General features: G+C 36.7%; 1 protein-coding gene across 3 annotated transcripts in view; it reads right to left on the reverse strand.

Moving 5' to 3' along the window:
* Positions 1 to 15905, reverse strand: part of Ddr (discoidin domain-containing receptor 2) — a 179264-nt gene that overhangs the window by 40158 nt on the left and 123201 nt on the right. For all 3 annotated transcript variants that reach the window (XM_072909085.1, XM_072909076.1, XM_072909096.1), the window contains 2 exons: positions 3651 to 3798; positions 1468 to 1647 (listed from right to left, as the gene is read on the reverse strand). In XM_072909085.1, the coding sequence (XP_072765186.1) occupies positions 1468 to 1647; positions 3651 to 3798 (328 nt within the window). The remainder of the gene's footprint in view (positions 1 to 1467; positions 1648 to 3650; positions 3799 to 15905) is intronic.

Here is a 15905-nt window from a genome sequence, read left to right on the forward strand (position 1 = left end):
AAGAATTGGTGAAAGAAAATAAATATTATCACAAATCTGTCATTCTTTCCCTTACTACTTGTACGATTCTTCTGCGGAGCATTTTTAAAATATTGTTAAAAGTATCTCGAACGAAAGTACCAACGCAAATGTCGGCACCGAGCGAAAAAGTGTTCGGTGTTTCGATCGCAGGAATGTCGAACGATAGTGTTTTCCGGTTTAAGGAGAGTCGAGAGAGGTTGTACGCAGTTTTGCCGGGTTTAAAAGTTTAAGAAGGTGGAAGTATATAACCAACAACTCGGTGTAGCCGAGTGTACGCGAGGGTGTCCCACGGCGTAAATGGAAAGACACAAATGTATCCAGAAAGCGAGTAAACAGCAGCGACTGGTTGCAGCCTAGCTCGCGGTTCAATATAAATGTAAATTGGAACAGATTCGAGCGGCGCTGTGGAACACGTTTGGCTTCCGGAGCCCAGGCTCTTCCGTTGGTCCTCCCCCTGGCTTTTCTGGATTCTACTGACCCTTCTCTGACTTTCTCATCTACACACATATACATTTGAAGTCTCGACCGACGGAAAATTTCATTTTCATTCTGGCATACATGCTTCGGAAACGAACGCATCTCGCGTCGGTAACGGCGAATATACTACCTGATCAATCGATCGAAAAACCATTTCCGTACATGAGCATGTCCCTTTCAATTAAATTTCAACGGTCATTTGACTTTGTCGAATAAGATCCGTTGGTGACCGAGAACAGTTGATATTGGCATCAAACAATACCTTACTTCCGGTTGCTGGCGTACGCATTAATCATTGTGTTTTATTAAATAGAAAAGCTTTCCAGATTGATTAAATGCATCGAGCAAACACACACAGTTCGGAAGGAAACCGTTTGTTAAAAAGAATGTATCGACAAAGAAACATATGCTTTTGATGAGTAAAATCAAGCGAATGAAACACGTAGATTGAAAATTCATTAAATAATCAAGCGGATATGTCCGTTCTAACGCGAAAGCTATCCGAGATATTTTAACAGAATTCTCGTCGTGCGTTCACATATTTCAAATTATATGTGCACCATGAAGAAGGGGAATGCATTTCGTACATAACCTGGCGTACATACAAAACGCTGATGTAGCGTTTCGACGTTATACAAAATACATACAGACTTCGCGTGCGCTTATTACGCTGCTTCCTCAACATTGATAAGGGTGTAAAGCGTCTTGAAACAAGAGCGTAATCGTTCGTGAAAGGGCGTTAGTGAAGCTCGCGTTAGACAAAATTGTAACAAGGGTTGCAGGGCATCGGATCACTATTTAGTTCGAAGAAAGAAGTTAACGAGTAAGATAGCGTGAGATACCGATGGAATAAGAAGACTACACTCGCGGTTGGCGGGCAGCTTGCGAAGACGGCTCTATCACGCTAATCTAGACACGATCTAGCGCCGGCGCTAATCTCATTCCAGCACGAAGCACCCGGTGCCTTACCCTTTCCGTTGCCGCTGACGTCCAATCTGAAGTTATCGGGACCCTTTTGCCCGTCGACGAGTTGACCAAGTCCCCCGGAGAGGTAACCTCCTTCCTCGCGGCCGTCGTATGTCCTGTCGGAGAGGTCAACCTCGGTGCCCCTCTTGATTCCTTGGGGCATCGAATACGAGACGAGACCCTCTGCAAGAGAACAAGAAGAAGCCGGATATAAAGAATATATAAGCTCCTGAACTATGCATCATCGCGTTACTACGTGGTCGTGTCATGAACGTTTCTTTCCGACAGTACGTGATAAGATTGCGGACGGTTATATACAGGTGGAAGCGCACGTCGTCGAAAAAAAGTAACGAGGATAAACATTTTTAATCTTGATGCCATGAGAATTAGATCGAGAATCGATGTAAGGCGTTAGCAAAGCGCGATAGCAAAGCCTCAAACGTGCTTTGATGCGAAATTCATCAGATCTCCAACGTCGATTCTCTCTTACTGGGCGACACTTTCGTTAAAAATCGCATCAAAGTGAGCGACTTCGATGAAACGAAAGACGGAACGTCAGAAACAAAATGTGCTTCTAGACTGTCAGACGTCAATAAGTATGAATGAGTTACACGATTCGGTACTTGGAAAGAAAATGTCCCATCATTCCGTTCATATCAAATCAACTATTTCTCTGTTTGATGACGGTAAATTATTTTCGCAGATTTCAATACGAAATATGCGCGCAGAAATATGATTCTCTCACATTTTGCAATATTTACTTGAAACAGTTGAAAAATTTCGATTATTGCATCGCGCGACAAAATAAAGATCCGATTCAATCACTTCATATCGATAAAACTACAAATAATGTAATATTTAATAACGATAATAACGATCAAATCTTCCCAGAAGAATGTGACAAGTATTTCATTATAACAATTGTAGAATACGTAAATCTCTCTATATCTCTCCTTTCCCCTCTCTCTAACCCCTCACATCTTCCCTTTAGCATCTGCACGCTTACGCTCCTTGCTCGTTAATGGTTCCAACGTTTGCTAATGCCATTCGTAAGTCATAATTTATTTTGTAAATCAATATTATTGGTAGTCGCTGTAATTGCGCGTTTAAACGATATAACGCCGATCAGGGCTATGCAGATGGCACAGTTAGCGGATGCCGCGTAGTTCGTCGACGTTGGATTAATGTAGACGCAGCTGTGGCTCACGGCCGACGGTGATCGTAAATCTAAGTTAATCGCAGATTCGAGAGACTGACGCGTTACATCGGCGTCTCGTCACACAGCCGACAAAACGTTGACGATTCACAAAATTCAAATCTAAAATCTCTTTTGACAAACAAGATGTAAATTAACTATTAATCGTTAAATAAAAAAGTACGAGCTAAATGAATAAATAAATCCGAGTAAAAGAGAGTTAAAAATGTAGTTATTAATGTATGCATTGTTTTCATATTTAAACAGCATATTAACAATAATATTTGTTATTAAATATTTCTTATGTATCCATTTTATGGATAAATCTGAAAATTTTGTAGATAGAAATAAATGTAAAAATCATACATAGCACGCAAAATTATATCCATTGAATATTGACATAAAAAAGTTACGTCTTTTTACATGTTTTTTTAATTTCACAATCACAAAAGTAAGATGTAAATTTAAGTTACTATCAAGTTTGCAGTGGCTGCGGTCTTTCAAGAAATTCTGAGAAAGTAATCTATGTAGTTGATGTAAAATGTAAAATATATTATAACACGCAAGCAATTCCACAGGGACTTGTACCGCTTGTTTCCAGCTTTGTTTTCGTGACAATGACAATGGCAGTAGCTGCTGATGGAATCGTACATAATTAGCCTCATTCGTGCATAGTGTAAAATTTATTGGTCACGATAACTCTTGATGCAGAATAATGCCTCCTTAATTTGATAAAAACCTATCAAATTATATTCTTATCTTTCAGACTCTTTATATACATTATGTAACCATTTTGCAAAACACGTAATAATAAAATTTTTCAAATTTTTAGCTAAAATATTTTTTCATATTATATTATATGTATATTAAAAGCAATTAAAATCTTGATTCAACTATATTCTTGTACCGTTTACAACAAGTGCTTTGTAAACACTTGTGATCGAGAAGGAAAATATAGTAAGAAAAATATACATCCATATTTTTTACTCACCTGTCCATGGACAACCATAAAGCTCTACACGCATACACATCATGCGTACATGAGAGGTGTAAGGTATAAAGCGGATTTTTGTTGCAACTATGGGTGGATCGAAAATCTGTTCTTGCTCTGTATATACATTGTTATTGCCCACCAAAAGCTGCAACATACAAAGAGAACACCACAATTAATTCAATATAAATGTACGCAATGTAAATATTATCGCCAAAGAAATGATTACATAAAGAAAAATGGCAATGTATTATTGAGGAAAGTTATAATTCAACAACTTGTATCATCGTTATGTATATTTTTATTGAAACGAGAGGTTTTTATGTTATCGTATATACACAATAGAAATAAACGATAAAATAGTTAACTTTGGTCACATCCAGATATTTCTGTTCTTCAAAAAAAGCAGGAAAACAAGCGCGTATTTCATAGTGTTCATATAAAACCTGTTTTTTTTTTTTTTTTGGATTGCGTTTTTTATTATTCAGTATCACAAGTTTTTTGATACCATACAATTTTCAAAAAGATAGTTTAAAAAAAAACATGTTTGTAATTCTATTGTTACGTACACTATATGTATAACATTCTCAAATGCATTGATTTAGTTCTCGTATTTTTAGGATTTATATATTTATACATATTACGTTAATTTTAAAGTGTCATCTTAATAAATATCGTAACTTAATATGTTAACGGTTTAAAAATATGTCTTCAATTTAAATTACCTCAAATTTCAGAAAATGTTACTAGTACAATTGTTTCGTCGCGACGCGTGAAAAACGTATACAATGGGGTTGCATTAAACCCCATCGGGGATGGAAACTGTCCAACGGTCATTGGAACATGTTTACAGCACTAAGAACGAATCTCACGGGTCGGGAACGCACCATTTTCCGGATCCGATTAGTAAACAAGTCCGTCCTGTACCTCTTCTAAATTTAAATGTAAGCGTTAAATCCGGGCTGAAACAGTCCAGCTTTGTTCCCTTTTCTGCCTCTCTCTCTCTCTCTCTCTCTCTCTCTCTCTCTCTCTCTCTCTCTCTCTCTCTCTCTCTCTCTCTCTCTTTCTTTCTCTCTTTCAGTTTCTTTGATATATGCATTTACACCGGTTACGGATCATATCGTAGAGTGCACATAGCTTATTGACGAATAAGGAGTTAATAATAAAAAGCCAATGTGCATTCAAGAAAGATCAAACTTGCAGAATCAATGAGGTTGTTTGAGAAACAAGCCCTTAAATTCGATGCACATAGATATTACCATGTATACATATATGTATACTGATAGACATGCTAAGATAATAACGTTACATCTACGTTGTTCGCGCCTGCGGCATTATATGTGTATGTAATTCAATAGCTACGCTTGTATTGTATTCTATTTTGCATTCTGGACATTTGGACTGGGATTAGTGGTTCTAGTAATTTTGTTATTTCGTGCCGTAAAGAGTTTTATCTGTAATTATAGGCTTAGCTTAAATGTCCTAAAATTGATAATACACAAATATTATACATATTATATGTATTGTCGTTAAATAATATAAAAAATATATTCATAGAAATAATATTTATCGTTAATATTTTTGTGTCTTAAATTCATGTATAATTCTTTTATTCTTTTAGCGTTAGAAAAAGAGATTGATATGCGATTATAGCAAAGCTTTTTTCTTTAAAAGAACTAAGAACTGATCTAGACAGGACAGGTTGATATATCTGTTTTCATATTCGCCATCTCCTGCAAAATACGTAAAACAGATTGAGCTTGATAATTCAAGCAACGATCATTTATATTCAATTTCATATGCTTTTTCACACGCTGATAAGTAATCTTTTAAGACAACTATTTATCAACTATATTATTCTTAACTTTAATATTATTTTAACACTTTGTCTTTTTGATTCACTTTTCTCATCCTTTAATAACAATTAATTTTACTGTTATGTATAAAGTTTTCCCATCTTTTAATAAGAACCTCTTCTCTCTTTAGAAATATATCTCGAGAGATGTAAGTATATATATGCTACGGTGTATATATTTTTAAAGAGATACTAAATATTTCTTGATTTGTTATCATTATCGGAATACTCAGTTAATCAAAGATGATTGATCAGGAAATAATTTTTATAAAAACTGAAAAATAATATAACTATTATAATTATAAAATATAATTGTAATAATTATATTTTCTTTCACTTAACTGATTCACTTCGGAAGCAGTATCCTGTCCTAGTGCGCTGCCTAATTGTTATTCGCGCTAAAACGAAGTAATCTATATTACTGTACAAATTATAGAATCGTGTAGAGAGTGATACATGACATGTTGGATCGTCCAAACACGCTGACCGTCGTCATCCCGGAGAGCAGTGAATTCGCGTTGAAATATGAATATTCGCGCGATACCAGACTACTCTCTCCCTCCCTCTCTGCACTGAAAACCAAGTGCGGTCTAAACACCGTGCACTAGTGGAGAGTAGATATGACACAAACGCTAATATGCTCTATATACAGAAACGGACCACATGGCTCGAGCTGGACATCAGCGAACATTGCCCTTTGCTTTGATTTGTGTTAACCCGGCGGTGCCGCGATTAGAATTTCTAACCAGGAATCTGTTATTTCGCGTTAATCATATAAAGCGCAGTATCTGATGTCCAACAGCCGCAGAGGTGGTTGAAACTTAGAACGGTGCGGTTGGTAGAGCGCTGTTTTGGAATTTCATTAATTACAACAAGTGAGCGAAATATTTCAATCCTGCATTCTGTTGATGATGTGTTATTTTTTATCGACGATGGTAGTTTTTTTTTCTTAGAAAGAATATAAAAGCGATTAAAGTAAAATAAATAAATTTGAATTAACCAATTAGAGGACAAGATAAAACTTATACAATAATTCAAATTTGTCTTAACAAGATTATGTGTCATTGTATGAACAACAGTTAATTAATGCTAATTAAGCCGCTTAGCTATAGAAGAAAAGGTCCACTGCAGCTGTAAACGGCTCATGAAGTTGTAAACTGCACGCAAATGGAACGTGCCCCTTGAACGGGACTGTAACGGCAGAGTGGAGCTATATCGGCCGTCTCGAAACGACCGACCGCGGATGCATTACAACTGCAACTGCAACGTGCTGGAATACAAGCCAGACCGGAGTATACGCGATAGGAATAATTAATACACCTATATATAAGGACCGCCAACGGGATCCTACGATATCGTCTCACCGACGCATAAAATTGATGTCTATGCTAGAAGGTAAGTAGAACTCTCCTGAATCCATAATTCACAGAACTGAGAATAATCCTGATTATAAACCGTACGACATCTTACAGTAATGTTTCTAATAACATGTCTATTTTACATAGATAACTGATGTGACATGTTACACGTAGATAATAAGTCTATGGTTAGAAATTCAATATATAAAACACTTGATTTAATTATGCTGCTCTTCATCTAATAATTCTGGATATATAACAGATTAGAACGCGTTTTACATTAGATTATATACGTATATTGATCGGGTTAAAAATGATACTGTTAGTTTTCGTTATTTACAATTTATGAAAACGTGAAAAATAATTTTCATGTTTTTCGTGAATAAATAGTGTTGGCTATATCAAAATACTTTTTCAATAACTACGTTCCATGTATGGTAACTATTAAATAAAATCAAAAATAAAATTTTACGATGTTGCGACAATTATTTTTGAAAATCTTAAAAGAGTACTAATATGTAATATATAAATGCGATTATGAAGTGATGCTTGGAAAAAGATCAGCCAATGTTGTAAAAAATTTTACGCAATTTTAGGCAAAAATTTCGTAATTATATGTATGTCTATATTAAATTCCATGAATAACTTTTTAATTTTAGCCAATCCCAACGTTAAAATTCATGTGATATTACGAGATGAATATCGACAGGCATTCGGATATTTTCTGAATTTTATGTGAATTAATGTCATCGATGTCCCTTTTATCATAAAACAACTGACCTCGTTTTGTCTCGGTAACAAAAAGGTTCACACCTTATCCTGAGATCTTTTTCCACTATGTAAGCGCAAAAAAACAGTTCTCAGGAGAAAACCTGAGAAGGTTAGTAGGTCGATCGAACGTATTTCGGTACAAGACAGTGCGAAAGTTTACGTTATACACTTGCGCTTTTATAGCCAGTTCGCTTCAAGTCACTTAAGATTGCGTCGTTTTGAACACAATGTATGTACGCAACTTCATTCGCTGCCATGCTTTAAAACAATTGTAAATGTATCGTCTTTGCAACCAACAATCTCTTAAATCCATAATTTTTCACGTAAACGAGAAATCGTTGCATCTACTTTTAGGTACGGTTTTCTTTAACACACCTTCTATAAGCCATTTTAAATCGTCGCAATTGCTTTTCTTAGCAACTAAATACAACTTTTGTAAAATAGCAGGAACAAAGATTACTGCAAGTGGAATGAGCCAAAAAATACATATAATATCGTAAGAATAATCTTTATCCGTTTATCTAAGTGAAATAATTTAAAATTGATATGAAATTAATATTAAAATAACTGATACTAATTTCATAGAGCTTTTATTAGCTTGCCGAAATGAAGAGGTCGAAGGTAGCTCGCTCGGGAAGGTGGATCGTCTTACGAAGGCGAAAAAGCGGAACGAGCTTACGCGGCGTGTCCCATTTCCGCTCGCCCAACGTGTAGACAATTACTTCCCTGGGGCGCCCTCGTAGAAAGGAGACCGTTCCTAATCTGTTTGCGGCCGAAATCAAGCTTACCGCATTCCCGTAATGAAGACTGTTTCATTTTAATGCCTTTAATTTCGCACTAAAGTCTTATGTCGCTTCGTCGAAAATAGCTGTCGTTTCAGCGCATCCCGCAGTCTGTCTGTTTCAAGTTGCCGGAAAGTTTAATCAGTTTATTTTTGCACGATTAAGTTGTTTAATGAAGTAGATAATATATATTTTATTGACAAACTAAATTTTGCGTATTAATGCTGATGACTCGTGAATTATTTTACCTTAGAATTTTAAGCGACAATATATTTAATTGTAGCGTCATTAATTCGTACAAAGGAAAGAACCCTTTCTTGCTTAGATTAATATTAATTAATTAACAAAATCTCTTTTTCTTTACTAAGGATATTACTGAGACTTTATTGTATAAATAACACTTACACGCAAGGTAGGTAACCGTTAATAAAATTACATTATAAATGTAAAATTTGCATATACACGGTAGCGAGAATGTTCAGGAAGCCTGGGAATATCATGTATAAACTGTCCATGAGGGAAACAAAGAATGGAAGGATGATTGTAGACTACTCTCTCGTATAAACGAGTGCTTCGATATGTATAAAACCGGGGTAAACACACAAACTCCGAGGAATAAGGAGAAGGAAATTTAACCCTCCCGTTTTCTCGTGCACACCGGTCCGAGTGCTCTCACCAGATTGAAGCGCTCTTCTATCGAGACCGGATTTCTAACGAGGCAAGTAAAACGAAGAATGGAGAGAAAAAAGGGACCAACGGCGTAAAAAAAAAAAAAAAAGGGAGAATCGTAGAGAATCATCAGAGATTCATGCGGTAATCCGCTAATAGCATACCGTGTCCGCGTGTTGGTATCAATAATCCATAATCCATCGATACCGGCAGAACTGATGTGCATATGTCCACATAGTAAAGAACGCGCATGAATGTGGAGATATTTTATCTGCACATATTTATACCATAGCTGTGCGGATTATGAGCAATTTTATGGCGACCTTCCATCTACGGCTTCCATCGATTGTGAATTTCCATGAAAAGAGAAATAAGGGAATGTATTATATATACATATACGTATTTGAAATGTATTTTTTGATGTATAATTTTTGTTGTTTCTTTTAATTCCTTATCGGACTGAAACAACCAAATAGTATTTTCTTTCAGTTCGCGGAATGTAGTTGATTTTTCAAACGTGCCGTAAATCCAATGGAAAAATGGAGCGGTAGCTGTCCTGGTTCGCTTGATATTGAACTGGCTTTTCCTCTTGGCTTGTCTGACTAGGAACGAACCATCGTTACTGACAACGTGAATTTTTCGTTTCTAGATAGAGTTACTGAAGTTTTTTTTTTCAAACGTACACGTAAAAGATCAAATAATAAATTACACGATTGTTCTTGTTTTTTAATTTTTTTTTTTTCTCTTTACAATTGTTCCAATGAAAGCTTGATAAACCTGATTATATAGCCGCAAACAACCTCGAGTTATGTAACTTTTGCTTTAAAATTTATTAAGTGCAAGATATTGTTTGCAAAACCTCCGCTCAGCTTGTTTCGCTGACATTTTTCTCTGTAAAAATCTCAACGTAATAACACGTAGCGATATCAAAATTCGCTGCGTCAACTTGGTTTAACCAGTGGCTACGTAATGAGAACGGCTCTCAGCCGTTTCTTGTTACCTTCATTTTTTAAATACCGTACATATTATCGCGCGCAAACGCCTGCGTTAATGACCGCTATGTAATCACCGCGAGTGCCGAAGAGTATCTCGTAATGGTGCTCGCCATATTGCAATTTGAATTTCGCTGAAATTGGTGAAAAAAAGAGTGCCGGGTGCTGTGGAATGAATATGTTAATTGGCTCTGGAATTGGCTGTCCCTATCGGTGATTGATTAAAATTCGATACGTCGTGATGCTGCCGCTTTGGCCGACCGTGCAATGGACGAGAGGGGGCGAGAAGAGCCAGAAGGGCGACGTACACGACCGGGTAGGAAGGGAGAGTTTAGCAGCGACTGCAACGAACCGGTCGTTCGGGGAAGTTACTTTGCGGATAAACGAGATTGAAATTTCGATGGAAATTACCGTTGATACCTGTGGACTTAAGCGAACTGTCACCAAGTCAAACAGTAGCGAGTACTTGTCGATTACGTCGAAGCGTGTGCCATCATCCAATACACCCGACTAAGAGAAATGGAAAAACGCTTTTGATGTTTGCGCCTTAGTTCGCTTTTCAATATCTCACATCTTAAATTGCTCAAGGATTCGGCTACAAAATTGCGCACAAATTGAGGATATATTCAAGAAAGATACAATAGATTATTTAAGCATTTTGTGAAAATCGTAAAGAGTAGCATTTCTCATTAATTCTTATTAAATTAATTACTGAAATATGATCGCATAAATTTGTAACATTATAAGAATTTTTGATATTGTATATATATATATATATGTATATATCTTAAGAATTATTACTGGTAGCAGTAATCTTTTAATAACCTTATGGTTAGGCACGCATATGTTTTATAAAAGCTACCAAGCTTATATATATTTCGTGTAACAACGTGTGGAATTCTGCTACTGTAATAACTCTCATGTATAAGATTTATCTTATAGTACATTTCTGGGAATATTATCGTTGAGAAAAGCCGAGTCTTGTTTCTCGTATGCGTCATCAATTTGCTGGAATCCGCAAGGACCGAGTATACAGAGCGTGGCGTAATTCGTGGTACAATGGAAAAAGAAGTAATTCCTCTCATGTAGAAATAAGTACGAAATGTGTAGAACACAGAATTTTCTCGCATGAGATTTAGTTTTCGAGCTAGTAGTCGACTTCAACGACATTTTTTTTTCTATATCATATATGTATCTTACGTATAATATTGTATATAATATATCTTATATATAATGTATATAAATGAGATACTATATATGAGACCGAAAAAATGTTATTATTTATATAAATCTTAATTAGCTTTATTTAGCCAATTGAGTTCGAAATTTTTCAATTTTTATATTGTTTCTCGTAATATAGATATTTAGAGATACACACTATTTATATACATGTATAATCTTAATATGATTTTTGTAAAAAGTAATGAAAAAAGTAAGCAAAAAAAACACAATTCTAACGTGAAAGAATAAACAAATTCATTTAGCTGAGCTGCGACAGGTAGGTATGTTCAAGAGCCGCAGAGAGCGAGGACTGCTCGTATTACAGGCAAGACGTATACGAGTTACCGTGGGTGTGCCTCGCTCACAAAGCCTCGTCCGCGCCGGTGTGTCGGCGTTAATGAAACACGTCCACCGTTGGCAATTGTCCCGCCGCAGGCACGACAACGGCCGTCCGAACGTAAAAGGGAGAGGCGCTAGCTGGCTAGCTGCTGGTATTCCGCTCCGTTTCCATCAGGTTGCATCTAGTAAGCCCGGGATCCGGCTACTCTCCGGCGTTTCGTGAATTTAGATGAGCCCGGCCTGTCCGGCTTAATTCGCGCGCACCTCATAAGAAGCGAGTCATAATCTCCCTCTCTCGACGCACACACGCTCTATATTTTTGTTTCGTTATTGGAGTAACGTCGCGGTCGGTGACCGTCGTGCGTTTTTTTTCCAGTGTAAAAATGCAACCGGTTCGTTGGCCCGGACCTCGGCCGCGTAAAAATAACACAACTACCTTATGCGCGCGCTGGACTTTCCGTAGCATTCATCGTGTTTATCGCGTTACGTTTGCACGATCATACGAACGAATACGGTTAATTACGCGGTATCTCTACAGGTAGACTTTAATTTTTTAAATTTTCCCCGAGAATGTGTCTCGTACCGAGTACAGTAATAAAATCAGTCACGCGTATCTTCCAATATACAGTATGCCATTACTCACTCTTCTTGCGACAGAGCGTATGTGACTCTCTTCACTGGTTGACGAGACCCTAATTGTCACATACATTTCCGTATTATCTTCGCCCCACATATGGGCGCTGTAACAAAACGAGCAAGTGTTTGATCGGATACCGGAAAACCCTCTTTCGGTGCATTCACGTTACCCGGTTCGTCCAAGACGCAGAAACGGCGACCACGTCTCTCGTGGAAAAATGCTTGCAGAGAGGTCGGGTCACGTACAACGGGCGCGATAACGTAGTCGCTCTTTCTTTCTCTCTTTCTCTCTTTCCCTCTTTCTTTCTCATTCTCTTTCTTTTTCTTTCCCTCTTTCCCTCAACCCTTCTCGCGCCCGTCCCTCCTCGTTTCTTCATTCTAGTCTCACGATCGTTCGTTCTCCCCGCCTGTATTCAAAGTGCATGGAGTAAAAGGAAGGAGCATGTGCACAAAGATCACATGCCGCCCAGATTGAGGCTGCAGGGTAAACGTTCGTGTTCTCCCGTACTCTTTCCTTCCGGACGTTCTGTCTCTCCTTTGCCTCCGGATCCGGCTTGCTCTCGCGCTTTGAGCAAATCTGCGTGAAAATGGGAAGAACGTCTGGTGCGAGCCGGAGGGGGATTGTAGAAAAGTGTGTACGTTGAACCCTATACGTGCACGATGTGCACGAAGCTGGTGTCTAGGTGAGAAAGATAGATAGATAGATAGATAGATATAGGGAGAAAGAGAAAGATAGAAGGGAAAGAGTGGTGAGAGATAACCGTGGCGAATATCAGAGCCCTTCTGATGACAGCGGGGTCGAATAACGAGGCTCCGCCGCCATCCACGATAGGACACGGTTCGGAGTTGAAAATTACTTCCGCGTCACGGAGCTTTTCCTGCGGGGCCAGACGACGACCCTCCGACGAGTACCAGCCGGAGGTGAGTTATGATAGTCTATCGAAGTAAGTTCGTTACCGATGAGATTCTTGATTTTCTATTTATCGGGAGACCCCCGTAAGGTAGCTAGGTAATAAGTCTCTCTCTCGTGTAGCCGTTGGCCCTTTCTCTCTCTTTCTCTCTCTCTCTCTCTCTCTCTCTCTCTCTCTCTCCCGAACGAAATTAGTTCTTGAAGGAAATATATTGCGGATGCCGGGGTAAATACTGAAAAATCCCCGCCGCGCTTTTTAAGTAATCTTTTTTCTATTACGACCCCGGCAATTTGCGACGGGGTTCGCGATAAATTCGCGTGGGCGAGTGAATTTTAACACTTATATGCGGTAATATCATGTCGCGACGTTGAATAATGTTCGCGGAAAAATGGAGTGCCGAATGATAAAGCGCGCGCGCGCGCGCGCGAGAACTCAAGAAGATGATTACTGAAAGAGAGCAAATAGAGAATGTTCATGAAAGAATCACGAATCGGGAAATCAACACACGAGATTGGAAATGAGATTTTCGATTCTATTAACTAGAAATAAAAGAGGAAAAGAGCGCCAATAGATAGAGACCGGGTTTTATTTGAGGCTGCTGAAAACGTGGTACGGCAATGCATTTTCTCACGAATCTCATTGATCTCACGTTATTATTAATAGGTTTGCGCGCGTGCATTCTCTGCGCATAATGGAATAAAAATGTAATAGTGAGCACAGAGAGGGAGAGAGAGAGAGAGAGAGAGATAGATAGAGAGGAGAGAACACGTGCATCTACCGATAATATTTGAAAAATGAACCGCGCTCGTTATACGATTGATTATAACTTACTGCACAGTTTCGGTGAGCGGAATAAATGCACTCGCTTTATTGTGCATCCATTAAAATTCCATTTACCAATAGTAGCTTATGGCTTGTAGGATAATAGCTGTAGCAGCACTCGATGTCCAATGGAATAGCGCTAACTACCGATTTACCGTTTTCAGTTATGCTGTTTGATCGATTTAGTGAGAAATTTCTTTTTGTGCGTTTTTGAACAATTTATGACTCATTTTACCACAAAAATTCGCATAAATCTTAGAAAGATATTAGAGTATATTATTATTATTATTATTATTATTATTATTATTATTATTATTATTATTATTATTATTATTATTATTATGCACAGAGTTATTTTTGAGATTCAATTAGCATTATTATTTGAGCTTATGCGATCACTGTAATTTTCTTTTCCTCCAACATTATTCTTACATACTTCTTTATGCTTTTTCATAATGAGTATAGAGTATAGTGAGAAAATTGCAGCTTACAATATGTATATTAATTATTCAAAACAAATCGCACTTATTTAATATATATAAATTTAAGATTACGTCTATGGAAACATCTCTGCTTAATTTCATCGCCGCCGGTAAATCGCTTAACTGCCATGATGTATTTTGACGGGCTAATGGATATCGCGTAGATTATCATGCTAAAGAGACGTTAATTAACACGTCGCATCCAGTAATGGCCGTTCAATCGAAACAGAGGTTCTCATTTACGCGATACTCGGATTGTGCACATTTTCTATAATAGATATGAAAAGAATAAAAATCAACAACAATGTAACGTAGACATTATTAAATATAAGTTTACATTTTGCATAGCATAGTTCTTTGTTACAAATCTGCAAAAATTTATATAACAAAGGATAATTGACATTTTATATTAAATATTGTAAAAAACAAAATTATAAGTTATTTAACAATAAGTCAAATAATTATCAGAATATAATAAATTAGACAAAAATAACTTGTCAATTTTTTGCTGCGTTTTCTATTAAAAGTATTTTTTGCACCAACTGTGTTAAAAAATTACAAAATGATAGATAGCTTAAAATTAAGCCTACCAAGCCATTGTAAAAATAGTAAATGTGCTTAAATCAAAGCAAAAAATTAATAATACTTAAATTATTTGCTATTTTTTTCTACTTTCTACTATGTCTTAAAATATCGAATTATATTATTATTTGATTAAATTATTATTATTATATATTGTATAAAGTAACGTAGAGAATAAAAGACTGTTGAATAAACATCCAAAATAATCCTCAGATTTCAAGAATGCAAATTATACAATGCACTTTGGAAATTGTCAAAATTATCGTATTTCTAATAAATATAGTCGCTGAAAAAAATGGAATTAAGATCTATATATCACGCTTTTATTTCATAGAGCTAAAACCGCCATTTTATACTGTCAACGCGTACAACTATAGAATTGGTAGAAAAAAAAAACTTAAATACAAATTTGATATATTCAAGAAAAGTATGAAATTGTGTTCTATAATCAGCCATATTAAAACTTTAGAGAAAGCGCGACAAAATGATTCTAACACACACGGACGAAATATAGACGAAATCGTTTTATCCTAGTATATCGGATTAAAAGCAGACGGCACTAGCTTTATCAATTTGTAACTGTACTGAATAAGCCAGGAGAGGGAACTTGAGTTAAATCCAGGAAATCGAGCCGTTTCGTACGGAGTCTGCTAATTTCCCCTCGACATATGTAGTGTGTATACATAAAGTGAAATAAGGACATTAATATCCAGAGATATAATAATTATATATATAGAAGAGAGTAAGATATTCTATTATACCTAAAAGAGCGAACATGTATTCAGGATAGTGAATACAAAAATTATAACGCAGTGGTACATAGATAAGATTAGCA

The sequence above is a fragment of the Anoplolepis gracilipes genome, chromosome 2 (genome assembly GCF_047496725.1).
Source record: "Anoplolepis gracilipes chromosome 2, ASM4749672v1, whole genome shotgun sequence".
Lineage (NCBI taxonomy): Eukaryota > Metazoa > Arthropoda > Insecta > Hymenoptera > Formicidae > Anoplolepis > Anoplolepis gracilipes.